At 38.2% G+C, this 27,544-nt stretch overlaps 1 protein-coding gene across 1 annotated transcript in view; it reads right to left on the bottom strand.

Annotated features, from left to right (window-relative positions):
* Positions 1 to 27,544, bottom strand: part of LOC103126329 (doublecortin domain-containing protein 1) — a 295,249-nt gene that overhangs the window by 20,739 nt on the left and 246,966 nt on the right. Inside the window, exons 20-24 of the mRNA XM_060176649.1 lie at positions 19,896 to 20,097; positions 17,134 to 17,286; positions 16,332 to 16,433; positions 8,926 to 9,062; positions 6,757 to 6,936 (exon numbers count right to left, since the gene is read on the bottom strand). Coding sequence (XP_060032632.1) covers positions 6,757 to 6,936; positions 8,926 to 9,062; positions 16,332 to 16,433; positions 17,134 to 17,286; positions 19,896 to 20,097 — 774 coding nt within the window. The remainder of the gene's footprint in view (positions 1 to 6,756; positions 6,937 to 8,925; positions 9,063 to 16,331; positions 16,434 to 17,133; positions 17,287 to 19,895; positions 20,098 to 27,544) is intronic.

The following is a 27,544-nucleotide window of genomic DNA, read 5'->3' as shown; positions in this document are numbered from 1 at the left end:
AGTATCTTCTTTTTTATTCAGATAGATAAATAGAGTGTAGGGGCCAGGTGGTGGAACACCTAGTTAAGTGCACACATTGCAGTGCACAAGGACCTAGGTTCAAGCCCTTGGTTCCCACCTGTAGGGGGAAAGCTTCACACTTCACATGTGGTGAAACAGGGGGCAGGAGTCTCTCTGTCTCTTTCCCTATCTTCCCCTACCCTCCCAATTTCTCTCTCTCTCTATCCAATAATAAATAAATAAAAGATTTTGAAAGAGAGAGATAGAAATAGAGTGTGAGGAGAGACAACACAGCCCCAGAGCTCTCCTCACTGTCAAGAGACCCTCTCACGTACTCATGAGGCTCAACCCTGGATCATGTGCCTGGGTGGGCACATGCCATGCTTGGTGAGTTCTCTCTAATGGCTGAAAGTTGGTGCACATTGACTGATGACAAATTAGACTTTTTAAAGTTGATGAAAAAATATGAAAACAAACCCAGAATGAACAGAGTCCAGTTTTCTCCTGTCCAACAGATGTAACATGCTTTAGTGTTACTCATTCGTTCCCCAAATGCATTAACCTTAATTTACTGTGTTTGTGTCTTGTCTGTATATCTAATTTGGAGTAAAAGACTTCCGAGTAAAGGGGAAAAAATAAATAAAAAGAAAGAAAGAAAAGAAAAGTAAAAACAATGCATGTATGTAAGGGAAGGAGAGAGAGAGAGAGTAAGAAAGGGAGAGAGAGAACTGTCGTATGTTTTACATTGGGTTCTAGCCCTCCCCCACCAAGAGAATTAGATCAGTCCAGTTAGTTTTCGTGGGCCCGCTTGGCCCCGCCCCTAGGAACCCCACCAGAGTTCCAGGGTTCCTGAGTTCGAGAGTTCCTGAGTTCCAGAGTTAGAGAGAGTGCTTGCGAGAGGGGTTCCTGAGTTCCAGAGTAAGGGAGAGTGCTTGCGCAGAGACAAAGAGACAGCAGAGTTCTGTTTGGTGATTAGTTTGGTTTAGTTTATGAATCATTGTTCCTGAATAAAGAAATACAGCTTCCCTGCCCAGCCGTTGTCTCCGTGTCTCTGTTACCCGCCCGTGAAGCTAGCCCGGCTAGAGCTTACGAAATTTTTAACAACAAATGGCGCCCAACGTGGGGCACAGGACAGGTTAATTAAGGTCACTTAAATCTTCGTCTTTTACAGCACATCAGAACCTAGATGGCTGACATTCTGTAGGATTTCTGATAGGAATCCAGTAGAGCTGGTTTCAAGTTTCACACCTGACACTTAGTAATAGCAGTAACCTTCTTATCCAGAAGTTGTGATCCACAAGAAGTCCACAATGAGTGCAGCAAATCTGAGGTAGTCAACCCTTATGAAGGCTCAGTATCTGAACATAGAAAGATTTCTGAAATGACCACTGGCTGCAGTTTTTGAATTTGCAAAGTAATTATGAAAGAACACTGCCGAACCTAGTTTTCAAATTGATATAACAATGAAATTCCCCTAAACCCAATGTACACGAGTAGTTGTGACACTTTAAGCTTCCACAGTGCAATAGGATTGATCACTTATATTGAGTGGTCTGCATCAGTTGCTGTAGATCCTGCATAGATCAGATGATGAATGGCTGTTGGTGGTGGTTAGCTGTGGTCTAGTTACCTTAGAAGGGCTAGCAAAGACCATTCCTTAGTTGTACTGTGTGTGGCTGCTTTTCTGATTTTCAAGCACAGCATACTGGTTGTCTAGCTGAAGTTTAAGGGCCTGGTTTTTTGAAACCTCATCCCTACCTCTATTTTTGTATCTTACTACTTCAAAGCTCTTCTCCATTTCTTTATCCTTCTGGCTTTCTACATGCTTGGCAGTGGACTGCAGGGATGGAAACCATCTCTTTTAGAAATATGCTAATAACAAGTTTTGTTTCATAGTAAGTAAATTCCAGCCAGCTGCCTTTGGGACTCTAGGCCGTTCCCCACCCCCATGCAAATGCCCGTCGAGGCAAGTAGTCCCCCAGAGACAAGAAATGTTTCTTTTAAGCTGATAAAGTTTAGCCCACAGAGGCAGATATGGCCCCCTCAGGCCTTCCCTTAACAGCACGCTGGTTCTTGTTACTTGCTTACATATTTCTCCATGTTTGTGCCAGTTTCTTTTTTAAAAATGCCTGTATGATATGTTTCTGTTCACCCCACACCCTTGATACTATAGTCATTTAGTTAAAAAGAAAAGGGGGAATTGTCGTATGCTTTACATTGGGTTCTAGCCCTCCCCCACCAAGAGAATTGGATCAGTCCAGTTAATTTCGTGGGCCCGCTTGGCCCCGCCCCAAGGAACCCCGAGAGAGGGTTCCTGAGTTCGAGAGAAAGAGAGAGTGCTTGTGCCGCAGCAAAGAGACAGCAGAGTTCTGTTTGGTGATTAGTTTGGTTTAGTTAATGAATCTTTGTTCTTGAATAAAGAAATACAGCTTCCCTGCCCAGCTATTGTCTCCGCGTCTCTGTTACCCACCCGTGAAGCTAGCCGGGCCAGCAGGAGCCGCCGAAATTTTAACAACAAATGGCGCCCACGTGGACCTGACCTGCGCATCTCTCAGATAAGTAAAGACAATTTGGCTACCTATGCACTATGGCCTTCTCTTCCGCTTGTGAAGAGATCTCCAAAGGCCTCTGCTGTTTCTTCATGAGACTGTTTTGCTGTTTCTGGAACATTTATCTCTGGACCACTCTGTGGTTTCCACTTGCTCGGGCGAACTCAGAACAGCCAGTGGGAAGAGCCAGCAGGCGGGAGGTGAGGCGCAGAGCTGCTGTTTCCACCTGGTTAAACAGCCAGCCAGCTGGCTGTGCCCAGACAACCCCGCGCACCGTGCCCGCAGCCCTGCAGCCCCGCAGCCCGCAGGAGGCCGACGCCAGCACACAAGAGCCCCAAGAGCCCCGCAGCCCGCAGGAGGCTGACGCCAACATTCTTGGAGCCCGATGCCAACACGCTGGAGCCTGATGCCAACACGCAAGAGCCCGAGGCCAGCCCACAGGAGCTGGCTCTCCACCGCGTGGCACAGGACACTGGACGCGTGATCCCTCCACACTGCTCGGCCACTGCGAACAGGGCAGCAGACATGTCAGGGATATGGGGCAGGGCCACGGCGGCCTATCATGGCCGCCACCCCTGGGCACCTAGGCCCACGCCTTCTACAAGCCTGGCCTGCCTGCCCTCTTGCTATGAATTCTGGAATGATCCTGGGCCTCCCGGACCCCCGGGCTCCCTGCCGAAACTGGGCACACGAGATCTCCAGCCGCCGGTCCGGTCTGAAGGCAGACAAGCTGGAGTACGCAGAGATTTGTGCAGAGATCGCAACCTGCAATTCCTAGAAGTGAAGCTGCGTGGGAAGCCACCTCCGGATGGTGAACCCCCCCCAACAACTAAGACAGTACATATCTAAATTCGTGTTTAAAATGACATGTCTTTGTAACAAAGGTTTCTCTCCTTGTGTATTAATGACCATGTTTATGTGTATGTTTAAAGTTTGGTAAACAGTAACTTTAAGGCTAAATTCTTACTAGTCAAAGTTAAATGAAAAAGGTTTTCAACGTAATTCTCATAAAAATAAAATTAACTTACATTTAAAGTCTGAGGTAAAAATTAGTTAACAATCAATATATTTTAACTAAGTTAGGCTAAACAAAAGGTTAAATAGACTTGTTGATATGTAAAACTCTCCATTACCTTCTCTGTTAGAAATGGTAGCTCACACAATGGCTATGCTAATTATTCTCATGCCTGAGATTTCCTTTCCTGACTCCATCTTGAATGGGTGTAACAAAAGGTTAAAAAGACGTTGTTGATATGTAAAAGTCTCAAGTTCCTTCTCTTTTAGAAATATGCTAATAACAAGTTTTGTTTCATAGTAAGTAAATTGCAGCCAGCTGCCTTTGGGACTCTAGGCCATTCCCCACCCCCATACAAATGTCCGTCGAGACAGGTACGCCCCCCAGAGGCAAGAAATGTTTTTTTTTAAGCTGATAAAGTTTAGCCCACAGAGGCAGATATGGCCCCCTCAGGCTTTCCCTTAACAGCATGCTGGTTCTTGTTACTTGCTTACATATTTCTCCATGTTTGTGCCAGTTTCTTTTTTAAAAATGCCTGTATAATATATGTTTCTGTTCACCCCACACCCTTGATACTATAGTCATTTAGTTAAAAAGAAAAGGGGGAATTGTCGTATGCTTTACATTGGTTTGTTCTAGCCCTCCCCCACCAAGAGAATTAGATCAGTCCAGTTAGTTTTCACGGGCCTGCTTGGCCCCGCCCCTAGGAACCCCGCCAGAGTTCCAGGGTTCCTGAGTTCGAGAGTTCCTGAGTTCCAGAGTTAGAGAGAGTGCTTGCGAGAGGGGTTCCTGAGTTCCAGAGTAAGGGAGAGTGCTTGCGCAGCGACAAAGAGACAGCAGAGTTCTGTTTGGTGATTAGTTTGGTTTAGTTTATGAATCATTGTTCCTGAATAAAGAAATACAGCTTCCCTGCCCAGCTGTTGTCTCCGTGTCTCTGTTACCTGCCCGTGAAGCTAGCCCGGCTAGAGCTTACGAAATTTTTAACAACAGAGAACCACACAGCCAGAGCACTCTACACAGTGCTGGGGATTGAACCTACAGCTTCATAGAAGAAAATTTTATTCTCTACTCACCAAGTCACCTCCCTGGTCATCTAAAATATTTTTTATAGTTTAATAGCTTGAAAGGACACATTTCTAACTGATCACAAGGAATTTCAGGTAGGTCCCTATAAACAAAAACTGTGGAAAGTGAAAAAGATTTGAAAGAACAATTTTAGAAAATAAAGTAAAGGAAGACTTAATGTTCATAAACATTCTGGAATTTCCCAGGTATCTTACTATATACTGAGACCACACTGATATCCTAGCAGCATTACTTTCACCAAGTCATTACTTTCAGAGACAACTAGTTGCCATGATTCTGAGTTAGTTTCAGGACCTGGATTGCATCTTACCCCAAATTCTTTTATTTATTTATTTTCTTTTTGTTGCTCTTGTTTTTATTGTTGTTGTAGTTATTATTTGTTGATGTCATCGTTGTTGGATAGGACAGAGAGAAATGGAGAGAGGAGGGGAAGACAGAGAGGGGGAGAGAAAGACAGACACCTGCAGACCTGCTTCACGACCTGTGAAGTGACTCCCCTGCAGGTAGGGAGTGGGGGCTTGAACCAGGATTCTTATGCCAGTCCTTGTGCTTTGTGCCACGTGCGCTAACCCGCTGCACTACTACCCGACTCCCTTTCCTCAAATTATTATGTTGAGACTTAACTCTCAGGATGACTATATTTACTATATTTGGTCAAAACAAAAACAGGGTGAGGTGCAAAAGGAGGTGACTAAAGTGAAAGGAGCTCATAAGGGGCATTAGTTCCAGGGAACCATGACCTTATAAAAGATGGAAGTGACATTTGTAGTTCTTTCTTTCCATGAGTACAGAGGAAAGGGCATATGAGGACACAGAAGTGAAAAGGTGGTTATTTGCAAGTCAAAAAGAAGACTTTATTAGAAACCACCTCTGCTAGCACCTTGCTTGATCTAGGATTTCTAGTCTCCAGAGTATGAGAAAATAAATTTCTATTTAAGAGACCCAACTTGTTGTATTTTGTTATGGCAATGTTATTAGGCTGATACAGATTGTATGTGGGGGGGTCTGTCATATGCTTTTAAATATATCTTACTGAATGTGTCTATTTCTCAGTCTAAGCAACATCTACTTAATACATTTAACAAATTCTAACACTCGGGCCTTTGTGTTTGGTGTCCCTCTTCCTTGTTAATGCATAATCTGCCAGAGGTGTTGACTCTTAACCATTTCTCAAGTTCCATCAAAGAACCTTACTGATTCCTCTATGAGCTTTTCTCCTTCACCCCAGGTGGGCACAGTGCTCACCTCCTCTGAACTACTGAACTTCCTGCCTGCACTACTAACTTGACATTTATCACAAGCTGTTATGATTTCTCTGAGAGAAATGTCATCTTCCTTGGTGAATGTATTTTTTTTTTTCTTACAAAGAAAATCTGTATTAGTCATAATAAGCTGTGGAATACGTAGAAAAACAAACAATAAAGAAATATTACCCTTGTCAGACCACAAATAAACTGACTATCCAATAAATACCTGAAACAGTAAAGCCCTTCTAGTCTTTTTTTTTCCACTAGGAATGTACATGTATGTTTAAAGAATCTGCCTCTATGTGATTTTATACTATGCTATAAAATATAGTATTTACTTGAAATCTTACTGCCATTATTCTTTCCAAAGTTGATTTTAAAATTCCATCTTATGTACTACAGTTCAGTTAATCAACTCCCTACTGATGAGTATTAAATTACTTCTAATTTATCTTATAAATAATTCTTTCAATAAATTCATAATAATTTCCTTTAAATTGAGTTCTAAACGTACATCTCCTTGTGCTTTGTATTGCTACATTGTTCTTCAAAAAGTTATACTTTCATCAGCATAGAACTGATCATTCCTCTTATACACATAGGCATTTAAATATTAGGTCTGTTTTCAATTGGAAATAATATTTTTTTGTCATTACCAGAGCTTCACTGCTCTAGGCTATCTCACTGACCCTTGAAACATTTGTTTAATGAGAGTATCTATACTAACTGTTTTCTATTTTTTCTACTGCTACTAGTATTGATAATATCAATCTGTCCATTTGCTGATTTATTAGTCAACAAGTATCAGAGCTGGGATTTGAACTCAGGCCCAAACACTCTTTTCTCACACTAGACTTACCTCTGAAAGAGTTTTGCCCCAGGCATAAGTACCATCTTCAGGTCTGCCTCCATTTAGATATGTCCATACTCGTTTTGCATTGGGTTGCTTATACAGGTTGCTCTGCTTACATGCTAATATTTTAGTTGCAGTTAGGGACTTCCTCTTGGATTGTAGTTCTTGGACCTTAGAAAGGTGTGCCTGTTAAGAAAAGCCAGAGTATGTCATGATCAGATATTTTAATTAATTAATTAAATTTTTTTTTTTAGTGATCCTATGAAGAATGTGTTGAAAACAAAAGTCTTGGGAGCCAGACAGTAGCACAGCGGCTTAAGCGCACATGGCTCAAAAGTGCAAAGACCGGCAGAAGGATCCCGGTTCGAGCCCCCTGCTCGCCACCTGCAGGGGAGTTATTGTTGGTATGCATGAGACCCCTTCTGTTTCATTTGGTTTAAATACTCCCTGCTTAACACTATTCTATTTACATAACCACTTCATTCTATTTACATAACCGCTGTTAACAAGCACCACCCTCCCTCCAGGGCATTAGTGGTTCAGTGATAGAATTCTCACCTGCTCCACCCCCTCTCCTTGTCACACCCTGATCCTCTCCTTGTCACACTCTGATTTTCACCAGTCACTTTTCTCTCCACCCTCTCTATGTCACATCCTGTTTCCACCCTACTTGGCAAGTATATATAAAGACAGCATTGTGAGTTTTACGGTACCTTGAGTTTAGCTTATCTCAGCTTAGATTGTGCTGCGTCCTGCATGAATAAAGAGATACTGCCTACAGCTCAACCATGAGTCCCTGGTCGTCTGTTACCCGCCCATGAAGCCAGCCCGGCGAAAACAACATAGCCTGGAGAAAACAACACTTCACAAGCAGTGAAGTAGGTCTGCAGGTATCTATCTTTCCTCCTCTCTGTCTTCCCCTCCTCTCTCCATTTCTCTCTATCCTATCCAACAACAAAGACAGACAACAATAATAATTACAACAGTAAAGCAACAAGGGCAACAAAAGGGAATAAATTTAAAAAAAACTTAAAAATGTCTCTTATAGTTAAAAATTATATTGACATTTGTTTTGTGAAAATATTACCCTTTCTTGTCACTGATTCTTCTGTGAATCCCCCTTTCTTCAGTAAATCATGAAAGTTAGTAATAAACATTAGAGTGATAATAAGACACTTCCTTTAGAAAAATACTAAACTTTCACTTAAAATGTGGGGAAAGGAAGAGAGATGTGTTTCTGTACTTCTGCATGGTGTGTCTCCTACTGAGTGATCTAACAAATTAGTTTTTTATTAGAATCACAGCATCATTTCCTTTTACCAAGAAACGCTGAAGGGAGTGTGCATGACTGTTGTTGAGTCTTTACTCGCTGTCTTTCAAAATACAGCAGCAATCCTCATACTTTGCCAGATTCCTGCCAGGCAGCTTTTCATCCTACTTCAAGCATGTCCTAGTTCAATGCTTTGCATTCATTCCAGTGATTTATCCTTCTTAGCTTGCCAAGAAGTCATATTTCTAGCAATGTCAATTTTTTTTCTAGTAACCTTGACATGGGTATATGCCTAAGATTTAGACAGAACACATTTCACAATTTGAGAAACTCTATTAAATAAGAACATAGCATTTTAATGGAAAACTTCACAAAGCAAAAAGTTCTCCCAAACCTTCATCCCCAATCCTCTCTCAACATCTGACCTTTCTCTTTTTGACTTTTTTGTTTAATGTCTGAAAGCCCCCACTGATTAACCAATTGAACTAAAACCACTTTTTGAATTCCTCATGTCTGAATGTCTCCATTGCAATTAGTATTTTGCTCCTTGCTCCTTTTACATATTGAGACATACCCTTAGGAGTGATGAGCAATGAAACTATACAACTCAACTTGAATACACTTACTATAATTACTTTTGTACATATCCACTGGGTCTTTTTCTCTTCTTTGCTAAGGTCATAATTTCTAGTCTCCCCTCAAACAAAACAGACTTTCATATGATCTGGCTGTCTTTTAGACAGCTATTCTTCAAATGCCAACCCAATGCTTGGCATACACTTATGTGGTTATAACTGACCAGATGCTGAGAACATATTAACATAATTTTAAAATTCAGTAGTGCACTTTTTTAAAAGCTATAGAAGAAGCAGCATCTTTAATGGCTGGATCCCTAAAGAACGTACCTCTGTGTGCTTTATAAGTTCAGTGAGTTTAATTTCCTCTTGAGTCTGCGCAGTCCAGCCTCCTTCCACCACCACCGGCTGCAAAGGGTTTTTGTTGGAAACCATGGTGGCCGGCTGACATGCTGCTACCCGCCGCCCTGGGGAAAGAAGTCTCTGGAAATTTTGCTTCTGATGATGGACTTTCAGATTTCAAATAAATTGGTTTTGGCTTTCTATGCATAAATCATTCCACTTGGGAGCATAGGCTAAAATACTAAATATATCATAAAAGTGAAGATGCCTAAGGTAATAATATCTAACAATGCCTCTTCATGTGGGAGCTCCAGGCTTTAAATAGCCAGGATACGCACACTCACTGTACAGATGGAAAAGAAAGATAACATACTGACTTCCACACTGGACCCAGCTTTCGCCCACAATATGGTTTGGTGGTAATTTAGTCAAATAGAATTCATGACCTACATAGCCCATCATCTCTTCCAGTCATTGAACATATGTTTTGTTCACTTCATTAATAATAAGCCTCTCCTCCCCCCCACAATTAGCTTAGCTGCCTGGGGATTAAGTATTTCTAAAATAATATTAACCCGAGAGACAGGATGCCCCTTTTGCTATCTAATAATACCCCATGAGCATGATTAGTTTCTGACACCTCTGCTGTGTCCTCTAGGATGTTAGGAAACTGGTAAAAGAAAATATTTATTATGGCACTTATATTCTAAAGCATAATGGCATAATTTAATGCATGGCCATTCACATTTTTCTTTCAACTAGTCCACTTAAAAGTGTTACAAACAGAGACTGAAAGTCACGGAATAGTTTTATTAAAAAAATGGATTGGGTCAGCAAAACAGCTCCGTTGGATAGTGTACTGTTTTGTGTGACCCTTGTTTGAACCCACCTCCTACTACGCTGAAGGAAGCTTGGACGCTGTGTCCACTTCCATTTTCTCTCTGCCTAATTGCCCGTCTCTATCTAAAGATTAAAAGTAGAAAAAAATGATTAATTAATAATAAGCAAGAAAGTCAGAGTTTCAGTCTGTCATATGCAATGCTAGAAATCAAACTTGGAACTCCATGCTTGTAAGCCAAGTGTTCTAACCATTGTGGCACCACCAAGACTGCTGGAATTTTTTTTTTTTTCTGTGTCCATAGTCTACTCATACTAAGTTCTAAATTTCTTAAGCAAAAGTAATTCTCTTTCTTGTATATGCCTTCCAGAAACCTATCCTGAACTTCTGCTATAGAACAGTCATTGTGCTGGATGATGCAAATATAGAAAGTTCAATACTGGGGGTCAGGCGGTAGCGCAGCGGGTAAGGTGCAGGTGGCGCAAAGCACAAGGACTGGCGTAAGGATCCTGGTTCGAGCCCTCAGCTTCCCACCTATAGGGGAGTTGCCTCACAAGCGGTGAAGCAGGTCTGTAGGTGTCTGTCTTTCTCGCCCCCTCTCAATCTTCCCCTCCTCTCTCCTTTTCTCTCTGTCCTATCTAACAACGAACGACATCAACAACAACAATAATAACCACAACTAGGCTACAACAACAAGGGCAACAAAAGGGGGAAAAAATGGCCTCCAGGAGCAGTGGATTCATGGTGCAGGCACCGAGCCCCAGCAATAACCCTGGAGGCAAAAGAAAGAGTTCAATACTTTTGAAAAAAAGTGGGGACTATTAAGCTCAAAGAATGATTATACCAACAGTTGATGAGATTATGCTGTATCAGGGAGGCCTATAAAAACATGTAATGGGGCCACTGTCCTATTCTAATTTCTCAGAAAAGTTTTCTTTGAGAAAGTAACTTAAGTAGATAAAATAATAGAAATATTAAAACAAGACCCTTTGTTGCCAAGGACTCTTACTAAATAGACTGCCAGACCACGATTATGGACAAAAGGTTTTGAAAATCACTTAGTGCTTACAGAAGACAAAAAAAAAAAAAATTGTACTCTCGTACTTCAAGTTTGTGTAAATAGAACCAGCAATAAAAACAGGTACTCACAATGACTTTTCAGGGAAACTATAACTCTGTGTATCAATTAAGCATTCATAGGTAATTTATGGATGTGGATTCAAATATAATTGAATCTATAGGCCAATGAATTACAGCAGCAATGCTACTAAGTAGTTTGCTATGGGGAAGAGCAGAGTGGTACCAGAAAACCTATAGCACACATTTATACTGAATATATAGTTTACTTAATTCTATTCATAAAGTATAAGAACATTAATTTCTAACACATGGATTCCTAAGGGTAATATATCAATAAGTATTTTATTTACAATGCATATAGAGCAATAAAATATTCATCAACCAAAGAGAGTTCAACACTAGCTTATCATTTACAATGTTTGGACTCATGAATCAAATATAGGAAAGAACAAAAAGTTAAGTGTTGTCTGCTTATTGTCAACATCTTTTTAATGGTCTTGAGAAAATGAATGCATTTGTACTATAATTTTCATAAAGTCACAATGCCATTAGAAGATATATTGATTTAGGGAAAGGTTTTCATAACAAATTATTATTTATATCAATAATAATAACAACAGAAATTAAAAATCAGAAATGTATTGAATACATTATTTTACATTATTATACATTATTATATTCTGCATATATCCTGTTTTATTTCACATCAGATCAGGGATACTCAAAATGGCTAGCTATTGTGGGTTGGGCGGTAGCGCCAGCGGGTTAAGTGCATGTGGTGCAAAGCACAACCTGCAGGGGAGTCACTTCACAGGCAGTGAAGCAGGTCTGCAGGTGTCTTTCTTTCTCTCCCCCTCTCTGTCTTCCCCTCCTCTCTCCATTTCTTTCTGTCCTATCGAACAATGAATGACATCAACAACAACAATAATAACCACAACAAGGCTACAACAACAAGGGCAACAAAAGGGGGAAAGAATGTCCTCCAGGAGCAGTGGATTCATGGTGCAGGCACCGAGCCCCAGCAATAACCCTGGAGGCAAAAAAAAGAAAAAGAAAAAATGGCTAGCTATTAATAGAGAATGCTAGAGAAATGAGAGCTTTGCTATTCTTTTAAACTGTAAATATTCTCATACCTCTCCCTGAGTAGGGGGCCCACCCTGATTCAGCATCATCTGTGTCTGGGAGAAAAAATTCTCTTCCTCTGGAGTTCCAGTTCACATATAGTTTTATACCACAGAGAGATTAGCAACTCCAGCATTTTTGTCTCCAAGGAAGTTGTTACTGTGACTTTATTTATCAGGTGTTAAGAGTTCTAGTAGGAACATGGACTGCATTTTAAGCTCATTTTACTATTTTCTTTATAAAAATTGGCCCATTTCTTTATAGTTGTGGAGAAATTATGTGCTGGGTATGTAGATAACATCTGAGAGTTATTATTTAATCATAAAATCTCGACAAAGTAAAGCACTAGTATTATGGTTCATATTAGCAATGATCATGCTTACATAGGAAATACAAAAGCAGCTTAGCAAAACACTTCATACACATGCCAATCATTTTTCCATTAGTATTGTGGTGGTTTTTTTTTGTTTTATTTGATTAGACAGAGAAACTGAGAGAGGAAAAGGAAACAGAGAGAAAGAAAGAAAGAGATGCCCATAGTACTGTGACACTGCTTGTGAAGCTTTTCCCCTGCAGGTGGGGACAAGAGGCTTGAATCTAGACCCTTTGGTATGGTAATGTGTGCACTCAACTAGCTGCACTACTGCTTCACTTAACATTGAATTCTAAGAGCAACTGCATCATTAAATTACTCCAAAACGGAATATTGCTGCTTGCTGCAGAGACATTGCAGATAATACCAACTGAACTTTAAAAATCTCTTTAGTAAATATAGTAAACACTGAAGACATGTTACAAAATCTGAATTCAGCAAAGGTAACTTTGTTGGGTACCATTTTTTTCCCAGTATGTTGCTTTCTACTGACTTAATTTGACACAGAAATAGAGCTTAGAAAACTCACTGGAGTGAATGGTTTTGAATTTCCACTAATTCATTAACTCAAAAACTTTGCTACTCACAGGACAAATAAGGGTGTAGAATTTATCAAGTAACATAAGAGAGACAGTTACATGACCAAAATTACATGATGAAACTATTAAAAGGACAGCTCAAGATGTAACAAACCACATTATTTCTGCATTGTAATGTTAAGAAAGGTGCTTAGGAAGAAATAATAAGGTAAAAAGCTCTTACTGGAGTTATCTTAGAGGACAGGAGAGAGAAAGGTTTGAGGCAGAAAGAAATGAATCGTGTCAAAAACTCAAGAGTAAGTAAAAGAGGTTTATGGATAATAGATGGTGAAGAGTTAACATCAAGTTTCATATTTGTCCTTAAGATAGTAGGGGGTTATGAAAGGTTGTATGCATAGAGTACTATAACACCTTTGCATTTTTGCATGATCACTCTAGTTTCAGGAAATTACCACTGTGAACAGAATGGGAACTGTTACCAAAACTGGAAGCTGGGAGACCAACTAGATAGTTGTTCCATAGTCTGGGGACATAACATAATGTTATGCAGAAAGACTTTCCTGCCTGACGCTCAGATATCCTACACTCAGTCCCCAGCACCACCAGAAACCAAAGCTGACCAGTGCTCTGGTACTGAGAAAGATAAACAAGGGAAGTACAAATATCAGATGATCTCACTTATAGGTGGAACTTCAGAAACAAGACCAGAAGAGGAAAGCACAAAGTAAAACTAAACTTGGACTGGGTGTGATATACTGCACCAAAACAAAAGACTGTGGGAAGGAGAAGGCCTAGGAGGCTTTGCAAAGGGTCCTGGGTGGAAGGCCAGGTGGTGGCCAGGTGGTGGCACACCTGGTTGAGTGTACATGTTATAATTCACAAGGTTCCTGCTTCAAGCCCCTGGTCCCCACTTGCAGGGGGAAAGCTTTACAAGTAGTGAAGCAGTGCTGAAGGTGTCTCTCTGTCTCTTTCCCTCTCTGTCACCCCCTTTCCTTTCAATTTCTGGCTTCTTTATCCAGTAAATAAATAAAAGAAATAAAAATAAATGAATAAAATAAAATTTAAAAAAATGTTCTAGCAGCAAGTAAGTAAGCTCTTTAGCAGGTCCCAGTCCTTGCATTTAACTCACATGTGAATGAACATTTGCACTCAATAAATTATGGTTCAGTAATTCACAATTTGGGGAAGATAGCATTAATCTAAAAGCCTTGTTACTTTTGTTTATAAATATAGAACTAACAGAATTCATTACCTAATTTAGAAATATTTTGTAGGTTTATGAAAATCAGTATGAACAATGGTTCTCCTCCCACCTTGTTTGGCTTTTATCATGTTAAACTGATTTCTCTTTTTCAGCTTAACAGCTTCTAGAATTAATCTCCTTTTCTTGTCTAGGGTACAAGACTCAACTTAACTTCTATTATGGCTGGTTTTTGCTAAGAGAACATTAGTTAGATTTTTCAGAAAAGGTTGATAAGGCTGAAAGTGGGGACTTCAGTCTTATTTCTGTTGACTCATCCCTGTGCATAGCAGATGAACTGTGGTAGCAGACAGTTTTGGGTTTGAATCCTGACTCTGCCACTTGGGAAATTATCTCACTTCCCTGTACCTCAGTTTCCTCCTTTTTAGGTGTGGTGAAAGCAAAATACGGAAACCTCAAAAACAAAACAGAAAAGAAAATAAATAAAATCTGCTCCAGTAACCCAGAGAATAGATGACAATAGCTTGAATAATGCTGTTAGTGAAGATTATGAAAGAACTAATTTGAGGTAAATATAATATACTGGAACCAACAAGTCTTAATAGTTTCTTGGTAAAAATGAGAGGGTTATAACAAAGATGATGCCCAGGTTTCTGAGATGTAGTACCTGTGTGGATGGTGGTAGTATTCATTGTAAAAGAAATGGAGGTATATATGTAGGGGTACATGATAAATTTAGTTGTGGATATCCCTTTGGGATAATCAGGTGAAAATGTTTAGCAGTAAGAGATGTAGAGATTAGCAGTGGTAACAGTAGTCTATTACTTAGGCCCAAGAATTCTTTTTCATAAGAATTGAATAGCACTAGACTTTTGAGAGAGTCAACATATCAAAGACTCAGCCTATGTATTAAAATGGATAGACAAGTCAACACCCATGTTCAGCAGGGAAGCAATTATAGAAGCCAGACCTTCCACCTTCTGCAACCCACAGTGACCCTGGGTCCATACTCCCAGAGGGATAGAGAATGGGAAAGCTATCAGGGGAAGGGATGGGATATGGAGATTGGGTGGTGGGAATTGTGTGGAGTTGTACCTCTCCTATCCTACAGTCTTGTTAATGTCTCCTTTCTTAAATAAAAGAATAAAAAATAAATAAAAATAAAGAATTGAATAGCACTTATTTCAACCCAGATGTCTGTCAAGTAAGCATTAGACTTGTTGAGTTGCTTTTTGTAGTAAAAGTTACATATTTTTTACACCAGAGAGTGTACATGCTCCAGAGTTGAAATCCTACTATAACATTTGTATAGTCTGAAATGCAATTCTTCTTGGGCTAAAACTCATAACAAACTGTTTATTGTTCTACAGAACCATTTGGTGTCTCAAGAGTTAAGAACAGTATAAAGTCAGAAACCTAAGATTTTATGACAAGAAGAGAAAATGAAAAGGATAAATATAATAGATGAGTTTGACTGTGCTTAACTTATACTGCATAACAAGGGGAACCCTTCTGAAATATTGGTTTTATTTTTGAACATTTTAGTACTTCCACACTAAGATTTTTTTAAAAAATTCTTCCCTCAAAACAAGCAAGAACTGATACTTTTTGTTTAAGAACTATTTACTAAGCTCATAATATGTACTTCAGAAATCATTTCAAGACCAAAAAGGTGGCTATATCACTGTGTGTGTGTGTGTGTGTGTGTGTGTGTGTGTGTGTGTGTGTGTCTGTGTGTACACGTGTGCATGTGTGTCATTGCTGGGACTCAATTCCTGCACAGCTGTCAGTGGAAAATTTTTGGGACAGAAGAGACATTAAGGGAGAGAGAAAGACAGAGGAGAGACGTCAGTAGCATTGTTCCATCATTCACAAAGCTTTTCCCCCTGCAGGTGGGGGCCAAGAGCTTGACCCTGGTTGTCAATTCTGGTACTTACATGAATATTGTTTTTCAAAAGCCACTTGAATAAGCCTAAAACTTAGTAAGTCTTTCAGTGCTAATTTTATATTCATAAATTTAACATTAATATGAATGTCACATAACTTACATATCACATAATTTTAAAAAGAGACAGAGAGATAGAGACCAGGTGGTGGTTCACATTAGAGTATACTTTTGAAAAACAATATTCATATACTAATCAGTTGAAAATCTAATATTTAATAGTAGAAAAAAACTATTGGTCATTTGGGTTGCATGCATAATTAAACATGGCAACACCTGTTTTAATTCATACTGACCTTTTAGTTGTCTCATTTTGTGCTTCATTGTATCTAGATCAGCCAAAATTTTGTCCTTTTTATGCCAGTTATGTTTTACTAACTTGTATGCTTTCTGCAAAGCTAGAAAAGATATAGTATTATATCTTAACGTACTTTTATCTGGAGCAATTTATCAGGCAAGCCAATATTTATAAAGAATTTTCTGTTTCAAGAAATAGATTCAACTAGAAACAAGTAATTAAAAGGTAAGGGTCATTAAAAGAAATCTTATTTGAAGGATGACAAGGCTTAAGGCATTTCTTCATAGAATGGACGGGGGAAGAAGAACAGTGCTATTTTATTATATAGATTTACCATATGCTATAGCTATATTTCATTTTGCACTTCTGCAAACTATTTGGAGGTGATGAAAGCCTAGCTAGGAACCATTCATTTTTTAAACATCCACCTACTGCCTAAAGGGTGCAATTCTTAAAAATGAAAATGTGCAGACAGGTCGTCTTCAGTGTGAATTAAACTCATTTGTTACTTTCTAATGTATACCATTATTCTCAGTCTTATAAACCAAGGATCTCTTTATCAAGTAAATTAGATGTTCTTCCATGCTGGATACTCCATTCCAGTAAGAGGAAACAGGCAATTGGGCAAATATAAGTGTGTAGCTCTCCTGTGCACACGAGAGACCTCCTGTTCTTTGCATAAATGTGCTGATATTATGCTGATATTATTCACATTTCATTTGTTTTCTTATGGTGACAACATTTATTTCTCTCTCTGTTTATACAATTACTTGAAACAAAACAAAACAAGACTCTCTTACCATTAGGAGGCAAAAATGGTTCACCAGAAGAAACCCAGATGGCAATAGGATTTTTGAGGATAACAGTAAGCAAAGACTTATCTATACCATCCAAATTATCAGATGTCACAGACTTTGAAAATAATGTGTTTTTCACTTTTGTTCTCGAGTTTTCTGGAAAACAAATGACACATTTACCATTATTGGGTGACCAATGAACAAATTTGCTTGCCAGATTCATTTGTGTATTCAAAATATTTTATTCTTCTTTAATGATTTAATTTAAATGGCAACACCAAAACCAGATGTCAATACATAATCTGGTCAGGAACTTCATACACAATCAATAAATTTGAACTCCTTTCTTCAAAATATAGGTCTTAATATTTTTTCTAAATTTAGCTAGGTTCTAAAAAGAGAAAATGTGAGTTGGCATACCAAATTCTTCCACTCAGATAAAGAATAAAATATAGATAAAAGAAAACTAAGTAAAAGGGTCATTAAAAGAAAACTCATTTGAAAGCATAAGGCATACAGACTAAATCCAAGATAAGATGTCTCAGTGTTCTCTTCTTTTTTGTTTTAATTTTATTTATAAAAAGGAAGCACTGACAAAAACCATAGGATTAAAGGGGTACAACTCCACACAATTCCTACCACCAGAACTCTATATCCCATCCCCTCCCCTGATAGATTTCCTATTCTCTTCTCTTAAATAGATGATAGTATCCACCTCATTCAATTTTGTAAGAATATTAAAAGAAAACAAAAAAGAACAAAAGAAAGAAAGAGAGAGAGCAAGGGAGGGAGGAGAGAAGGAAGGAAGGAAGGGAGGAAGGAAGGAAGGGAGGGAGGGAGGGAGGGAGGGAAGAAGGAAGGAAGGGGAAAAGGTAAGCCTAAAATAACATAATTAATTGTGTGGGGGGATTAAGACTAAACAGTTTAGGCTGGGGGTATGGGTCGACCTGTCAATGCCCATGTCGAGTAGAGAAGCAATTACAGAAGCCAGAACTCCCACTTTCTGCACCCCATACAGATCTTTTGTCCATACTCCCAAAGAGATTAAAGAATACGGAAGCTTCCAATGGAAGGGATGGAATATGGCACTTTGCTTGTGGGAATTGTGTGAATTGTGCCCATTTTATCCTACAGTTTTGTTGATCATTATTAAATCACTAATAAAAAAAGAAGTTGAAAAATAAGAAAATACAAATCAGATCTTGGACTGGGTTTGTTGTATTGCATCAAAGTAAAAGACTCAGTTATGTGTGTGTGTGTGTGGGGGGGGGTTTAGCTCCTACAACATGATGGCACAGGAGGACCTAGAGGGGATAGAATTGTTATGTGGAAAACTGAGAAATGTTACATATATACAAACTACTGTATTTTACTGTTGAATATAAACCATTAATCCCCACCTTAATAAAGAAAAAAAAAGACTAAATAGTCCAAACTTTTAATCATGGGTTGATCTAGAAACTTGCAGTCACTTCATTAGAAAAAAATATATATGCCTATCATCTAAGGAAGTTCAAAGGATTTGGATGCTTGCTGTGAGGAACTGGGGTCATTCCTACTTATAAGGCCCAAACAAACATATATTTCATGTGATTATTCACAAAGTTACATGGAAATATAAATAGTCACATTAAAATAATGTGAATGTGAGTCAATAGTCACATGAAAATAATGTGAATGTGAATGAATAGTCACATGAAAATAATGTAAATGAAGTCACATGAAAATAATGTGAATGTGAATAGTCACATGAAAATAATGTAAATGTGAATGAATAGTCACATGAAAATATTTATTAAGCAACCAAGGAAGTGACTCAGCAAGTACAGCATAGAATTTGCATTCCTGAGACCCCAGGTTCAGTCCCCAGAACTGTATATGCTGGAGTTGTGCTCTAATTTCCCTCCTTGTAAAAACAAATACAGCTTTTTTGGCAAACAAAATACGTATTTATTAATTTTTTTCCACAAAGATTCCTGGTATACTCATTTTACAAATGAGGAAACTGAGATACAAAGAGGTTAAGGAACTTAGCCAGGGTTATTCAGCTAGGAAGTGAGAGAGCTGGGATTTGAACCCTAATATTCTGCCTCCAAAATCTAAGTTCTCAACATCTCAACTAGTTATCTCAGTTTAAGAAGAGGTCTAAAAACTTGAACATTACTGCTAGCAAGCCTTTAATTTAGTAAACAGTTGTTGGTGGCATAGTCCCTACTCTCAATTGCACATAGTCTGAGACTCACTATGTTGTAAACAGATGATTGCAAGACATGATGTTGACAGCTACACTTGATCAAATTTACAGAGGTTTCTAGTTTATAGGAGCAGCAGAGGTGAGTGGGGCAGGGGGAGGTGAACATAGTTGGAAAGGAAGAGGTACATAGAAGACACATTTTTTTTTATAATAGTTGCATGGAATTTCTATTGCTACAGCCTTACTTTCTTAAGTGATCTCCAGTTGGTTTTAAATTTGAGTACAGAAACATTTCATGACAACCCAAGTTGCCAAACATACTTTATAAATCTTAACATTTATTTATTGTTTCAGCACTGAAAACAACTTTAAACTATTTTGAAATTTAAATTTTCATCTTATAAGGTAAAACAATATGAGAGGCTCATTTATTTTCTCATAATCTGATTTAACAAAGTAATTTCATATTGCCATGAATTCAGAAGGGGTGATTAAATAAAAAAAATAAAATTTAATGTTTTTATGAAAAAATCTGAACAGAACCAATTAAATCCTATAGAATGTAACCAACCTTTCACATGTTCTGGAGGGATCTTGTCTGTTCCAACAGGAACTGCATCTTTTTCTTGTTGCTCAATATCTTTCCGGATAAAATATTCATCCAGTGCCCATAACACCAAGTTACGCAAAGAAAGGATTAAGGTTCCATCTTTGGTATAAACTTTGGTAGCTGCTTTAGTGAGCCCAAGTTGTGCTGTGCATTCTGTAAGAAGCTGGATAACACAGACTATAAGGAACTGAGAGGCAATCATGATAGAACTGAAAGTAATATGAAGAATTTATCATTTTGAAAGTTTGACACAATCACTAGTTTGAGAAAATAGAAAGATAAATAAGTTGACTTTAATCAAAATTAAAGACAATTTTTACATTGGATGGTTTTTACCTAATCTCACAAAGGTTCAATCCAAATGTGAAGTCTTAGTTCCAAACATTCAAAATGTATTTTATTATCAGACTATTTCCTAAAAAATTTTCAACCCAAAAATCCAGTTTTCTAGCCCTGTTCTCAACTCTGACACATCTTCACAGTGTTTTTAGTTCATCAGCATACTAGCTATCAAGCTCAAACAAAAATTGCTGAAGTCATGGCCCCCTTGGGACATACCTAAAATAGACTTCCTAGGTTCTCTTCACTCTAAGATTCCTAATCTCATTTGCTCCACTCCTACTTCATGGTTCTTGTTTATTAAACATTTTCCTGCTTTATATCTTACTACCTTTCAGCCACCAAGTTTCAGATGGTTCCATCCTAAACTTCATGGGCAAATAACCTCACCAATGTGTCCTGGGACTTCACCTCTCCAGAACCCTAGAACACTAGAGCAAGATAGAAACAGGCTCAGATGCCAGTGTCTATGTCCAACAGAGAGGCAATTACAGAAGCCAGAACTCCTACCTTCAGCATTACAAAAACAATTGTGGTCCATACTCCCAGGGGGAGAAATTTGAAAGGAACATGGCAGAAGGGTTCTGAATTCCAATTATCTCATAGTCAGGAATTAGTGATTAAGCTAAGAAGCCTCCTTATAGTTTAAAAGTGCTCAGGCTCCCATAGCCTACAGGGAAGAAAAAGAACTAAAACGGCTTTAACAGTCTTTGGGCTCCAACTCAGGGACTGAAATAATGCAGAAAAATATTTTAATTTCCACAACTTAAAGTTACCTTACATAGACACAAGTCAATCTAGGGAAGAGTTATCAATAATTTGAAAAGTATTGAGAAAGGGACCTCATAACATACTATATAGAATGGTTAAACCAACAGGAAGAAATACTAGAGAAATGAACCAAGATAAAAGTCCAGCAAAAATCCCCCCAAAGGTTAAAACACAGAATAATGAGGTCAAAATCCAAATGCTAGTTAAGGAAATAGTCACAGGAGTGAGTAAAGAGTTTGAAAGAATTGTCATTAGAAATGCAGAAACAACAAATGAGACTCTGGAAGAAAACACTAATTATCTCAAGGTTATTAGAGAGCTGAAAGTTGAAATAGCTGAGCTAAGAACACAACTAGATGAATAAGCTAAAAAAGTATCAGAACAGGGTAACAAAATAGATGAACTCCAAAAAACAGTAGATGGGAGAGAATAGAATCAATGAGGCTGAAGACAAAATTAGCAAGATTGAGGACAAATCAGAGACAACTTAGAAAAAAAGTAAACAATCTCAAAAAGAGATTAAGAGATACTGAAAACAACAACAGCGACCTGTGGGATGACTTCAAGAGAAATAATATATGCATTAATGACTTACCATAGGAGAAAAGAGAAGAAGGGGAAGAAAGCATTCTACAGGATATAATAGCTGAGAACTTCTCTAGTCTAGACAACATAAAAGACAGAAAGGTTCAAGAAGCCCAGAGGGTCCCAAACAGAATTAACCCAGACATAAAGATACTATGACACATCATATTTAGAATGAAAAGGAATAAGTATAATGAAAGGATCCTGAAGGCAGCAAGAGAAAAAACAAAGAGGCACTTACAGAGGGAAACCCATAAGATTGGCAGCAGATTTCTACACACAAACACTACAGGCCAGAAGAGAAGGGCAAGATAGCTATCGAGTGCTCAATGAGAAAGGCTTTCAACCAAAACTACTGTATCCTGCTAGACTGTCATTCAGACTAGATGGAGACACAAAAATCTTCTTAGAGAAGTAACAGTTGAAAGAATCAACTATTACCAAGCCTGCCCTGAAAGAAGTTCTGAAAGGTCTCCTATAAACTGTCAGATCACCATAAATAGGCCATATATGAAAACACTCTAAAAATCCATAATGACGGCATTAAAATTTCTTCAATCTATGATACCAATAAATGTCAATAGCCTGAATTCACCTATTAAAAGTCACAGAGTAGGAAGAGGGATCAGAAAACACAATCCAACAATGTGCTGTCTACAGGAATCCTACCTAACTCAACAAGGTAAACACAGACTCAAAGTGAAAGGATGGAAAACTATCACATAAGACATGGCCCACAAAAAAGGGCAGGAACAGCTATTCTTATATCTGATGCAATAGACTTTAAAATCAATAAAATTGAAAGATAGGGATAGAAATTACTTAATACTCAGAGAATAAGTCAATCAAGAGGACTTAACAATTATTAACATCTATGCACATAATGAGAAGTCATTTAAATACATCAGACATCTACTGAAAGAGCTACAGCAATATATTAACAGCAACACAGTCATAGTAGGGGACTTCAACACCCCACTCTCTCAACTTGACAGATCATCTAGACAGAAAATCAATAAAGAAATGAGGGAGCTAAATGAGGAGATAGATAAATGAGAACTATTGGACATTTTCAGAATCATTCATCCCAAGAAACTGGAATACACATTCTACTTGAGTCCACATGGGTCATTCTCAAGGACAGGCCATATGTTAGGCCACAAAGACAGTATCAGCAAATTCAAGAGCATAGAAATCATCCCATCCCAAGCATATTCTCAGACCACAGTGGAATTAAACTAACACTTAACAATCAACAAAAGATTAGTAGTAGTCCCAAAATGTGGAAGATCAACAGTATATTCCTTAACAAATACTGGTCAAAGAGGAAATAAAGGAAGAAATCAAAATGTTTCGAGAGTTTAGTGAAAATGAAGACACAAGCTCTCAAAGTATTTGGGACACTGCTCAAGCAGTACTGAGAGGGAAGTTCATAATCATACAAGTACACATTAGGAAACAAGAAAAAGCTCTGATAAACAACCTGATTGCCCATCTTAAAGAAGAAGACCAAAGGAACCCTAAGGGAACCAGAAGGACAGAAATAGCTAAAGATAGGGCAGAAATAAATAATATTAAAAATAAGAAAACCATACAAAATATCAGTGAAAGTAAATGATGGTTCTTTGAAAGAGTGAACAAAATAAACAAACATTTAGACATACTCACAAAACAAAAAAGGGAGAAGACCCAAATTAATGAAATAAATGAAAGAGAAGATATAACAACAGACACCGTAGAAATTCAACATATCATGCGAGGCTTCTATGAACAACTGTATGCCGCTATGTAATCTATATAAGCTAGAGAAACTGGAAGAAATAGACAATTTTCTAGATACCTAAAAACTTCCAAAATTAAATAAAGAGGAACTAGATAATATGAACAGGCCAATCACAGCCAAAAGAATTGAAACAGTTACCAAAAACCATCCCAAGAATAAAAGTTCTGGCCTAGAAGATTTTACAAATGAATTCTACAAAATCTTCAAGGAATGAACCCATCTTCTCTGACCCATTTTGAATGGAGATAGAAGGAATTATGTTAAGTGAGCTAAGTCAGAAAGATAAAGATAAGTATGGGATGATCCCACTTATAAACAGAAGTTGAGAAAGAATAACAAAAAGGGAAACCCAAAGCAGGATTTGACTGAATTTGGAGTAGGACACCAAAGTAAAAACCCTGGCTTGAGGGTGAGGGTGGATGTTCAGCTTCAGGGGTCTAGATCTAGGGACCTAGATCTAGGGTCCTAGATCAAGGACCTAGACCTAGAACTGGTCCCATGAGATAGAGCATATGTTCACATTTATCCATAAATTAGGGCAAAATATATACCTGAAAGCAAAAGTACACAATAGTCTGCAGTGAATCAGTATAAAGTTCCTAATGAAATAGTGTCTACTTAGACTTGATACTCTCCTTACCTACTTCACATTAAAGTTCTTTCACTCACTCCAAAGCTAACCTCATCAATGCAAGGACTGGAAAAGCTGAATAAGGGTGAGAGACTGGCATACTTTAATGATTTCTCTTTCGGCACTATCAGGACACGCCATTAGCTGGGGCCTTAACTAGGGAATCCTGAGATTCCCAAACAGACATAAAGGGCCTAGATCTTGAATAAATCCTTCTCTCCATTGTTACTGGTCATTTCTATCAGGAACAACACAACAGACCCCTTTGTGGTCCCCCATAGGACCTTGCCCTCAACTTAGATCAATAATGGTAGAGAATGTTCCATCCTCCAAAGGGAGGATGGGCAACATACTCTATGCTACACCTGAGGAAGATGGATCCTGATATTGGGGCAGCTTTCCTACATGAAAATAGAATGTGAGGTCAGATCTACAGGGATGCAGAGGTCACAAAGGATCCTAAGCTGAATGGGCCCCAGATCACATCAAATCAATGGGGTTTACAATCAACAATATTTATACACCTTTCCCATATTTGGGGGCTACTCTCTTCTGTTATCCAGCTTTCTGGTACTTCTGACATCCATAAAATCATCTCCCCAGATAATTAGGATCCACCTGCATATCAGATTTCATGCTCTGGCAAAAAACAACAACAACAACAAAAAAAAACTAGTATATCCACAGGCCCTTTGAAATAAACTAAAATATGCCTAATAACTATCTACAAAACAGAGACTCCCCAACTCTTCATTGACACTATTCCATCCTTTAGGTCTACAATTGGTCAACAATTTGTTTGGCTTTGTATGTTAACTCCCTTTTCAACCACCAGGTTCCAGATACTAGCATGATGCCAACCAGACTTCCCTGGACAGACAATCCCACCAATGTGTCCTAGAGCTCCACTTCCCTAGAGCCTTCCCCACTAGGGAAACAGAGAAACAGACTGGGAGTATGGATCAACCTGTTCATGTTCAATGCCCATGTTCAGCAGGGAAGCAATTACAGAAGCCAGACCTTTAACCTTCTGCATCCCACAATAACCTTGGGTCCATACTCCGAGTGAGTGAAAGAGATAGGAAAGCTATCAGGGGAGGGGATGGGATACAGAGTTTTGGTGGTGAGCATTTTGTGGAGTTATCCTATGGTTTAGTCAATGTTTCCTTTTTATAAATAAAAAATTTTATAAAGAGTTAATGCCTCTACTTTAAAAAGTCTTCCAGAAGATTGAAGACACAAGACTATTTCCTTCCAGCTTCTGTAAAGCCAACATCACTATACCAAAAGCAGACAGGGACACAACCAAAAAAGAAAACTATAGACCAATATCTCTGATGAATATAGATGCTAAAATATTGAACAAAATTCTACCCAACCAGATACAGGAGTATATTCAAAAGATTGTTAATTATGACCAAGTGGGGTTTATCCCAGGGATGCAAAGTTGGTTTAATATATGTGAATCAATCAACGTGATCCACCACATCAATAAATACAATACCAAAGACCACATGGTTATATCAATAGATGCAGAGAAAGCCTTTGACAAAATCCAACATCCCTTCATGATCAAAACACTACAAAAAATTGGAATAGATATAAAATTACTTAAAATAGTGGGAGTAATATATAGCAAACCTTCAGGCAACATCATACTCAATGGTGAAAAGCTGGAAGCATTTCCCCTCAGATCAGGTACTAGACAGAGCTGCCCACTATCACCATTACTATTCAACATAGTGTTGGAAGTTCTTGCCATAGCAATCAGGCAGGAGCAAGGAATTAAAGGGATACAGATTGGAAAAGAAGAAGTCAAACTCTCCCTAATTGCACATGACATGATAGTATACATAGAAAAACCTAAAGAATCCAATAGGAAGATTTTGGAAATCATCAGGTAATACAGGAAGGTGTCAGGCTATAAAATTAACATACAAAAGTCAGTGGCATTCCTCTATGCAAACACTACATTAGAAGATGAAATCCAGTAATCAATTCCTTTGATAATAGCAACAAAAGTGATAAATTATTTAGGAATAAATCTAATCAAAGAAGTGAAAGACTCGTATACTGAAAATTATGAGTCACTACTCAAGGAAATTGAAAAAGACACAATGAAGTGGAAAGATATTCCATGTTCATTGGTTGGAGGAATAAACATAATTAAAATGAATATACTACCCAAAGCCATATACAAATTTAATGCTATCCCCATAAAAATCCCAACCACATTTTTAAGGAGAATGGAAAAATTGCCACAAATGTTTATCTGCAACCAGAAAAGACCTAGAAACAATCTTGAGAAGAAAGAACAGAATTGGAGGTATGACACTCCCAGATTTTAAATTGTATTATAGGGCCATTAAAATCAAAACTGCTTGGTACTGGAACATGAATAGACACGCTGACCAGTGGAATAGAATTAAGAGCCCAGTAGTAAGTCCCCACACCTATGAACACCTAATCTTTGACAAAGGTGCCCAGATAATTAAATGAGGAAAGCAGAGTCTCTTCAGCAAATGGTGTTGGAAAAAATGGGTTGAAACATGCAGAAGAATGAAACTGAACCACTATATTTCACCAAATACAAAAGTAAACTCCAAGTGGATCAAGGACTTGGATTTTAGACCAGAAACTATCAGATACTTAGACGAAAATATGGGTAGAACTCTTTTCTGCATAATTTGTAAAGACATCTTCAATTAAATGTATCCAATTACAAAGAAGACTAAGGCAAGCATAAACCTATGGGACTACATCAAATTAAAAAGCTTCTGCACAGCAAAAGAAAGCAATACACAAATAAAGAGACCCCTCACAGAATGGGAGAAGATCTTTACATGCCATATATCCGACAAGAGGCTAATGACCAAAATATATAAAGAGCTTGCCAAACTCAACAACAGGAAAGCAAATATCCCATCCAAAAATAGGGAGAGGACATGAACAGAATATTCACTACAGAAGAGATCCCAAAGGCCGAGAAACACATGAAAAAAAAATGTTCCAAGTCATTGATTGTCAGAGAAATGCAAATATAGACAATGAGGTATCACTTCACAGGAGTGAAGAATACAAATATAAACAATGAGATACCACTTCACTCTTGTGAGAATGTCCTACATCAGAAAATGTAACATCAGCAAATGCTGGAGAGGTTGTGGAGTCAAAGGAACCCTCCTGCACTGCTGATGGGAATGTCAATTGGTCCAACTTCTGTGGAGAACAGTCTGGAGAACTCTCAGAAGGCTAGAAATAGACCTACCCTATTATCCTGCAATTCCTCTCCTGAATATATCCTAAGGAACCCAACACACCCATCCAAAAAGATCTCTGTACACCTATGTTCTTAGCAGCACAATTTGTAAGAGCTAAAACTTGGAAGCAACCCAAGTGTCCAAAAAAAGATGAGTAGCTGAGCGAGTTGTGGTATATATACACAATGGAATACTACTCAGCTATTAAAAATAGTGATTTAACCATTTTCAGCCCATCTTG

This window comes from Erinaceus europaeus, chromosome 17 (genome assembly GCF_950295315.1).
Source record: "Erinaceus europaeus chromosome 17, mEriEur2.1, whole genome shotgun sequence".
Classification (NCBI taxonomy): domain Eukaryota; kingdom Metazoa; phylum Chordata; class Mammalia; order Eulipotyphla; family Erinaceidae; genus Erinaceus; species Erinaceus europaeus.
This window is presented reverse-complemented; position numbering and strand designations above follow the sequence as displayed.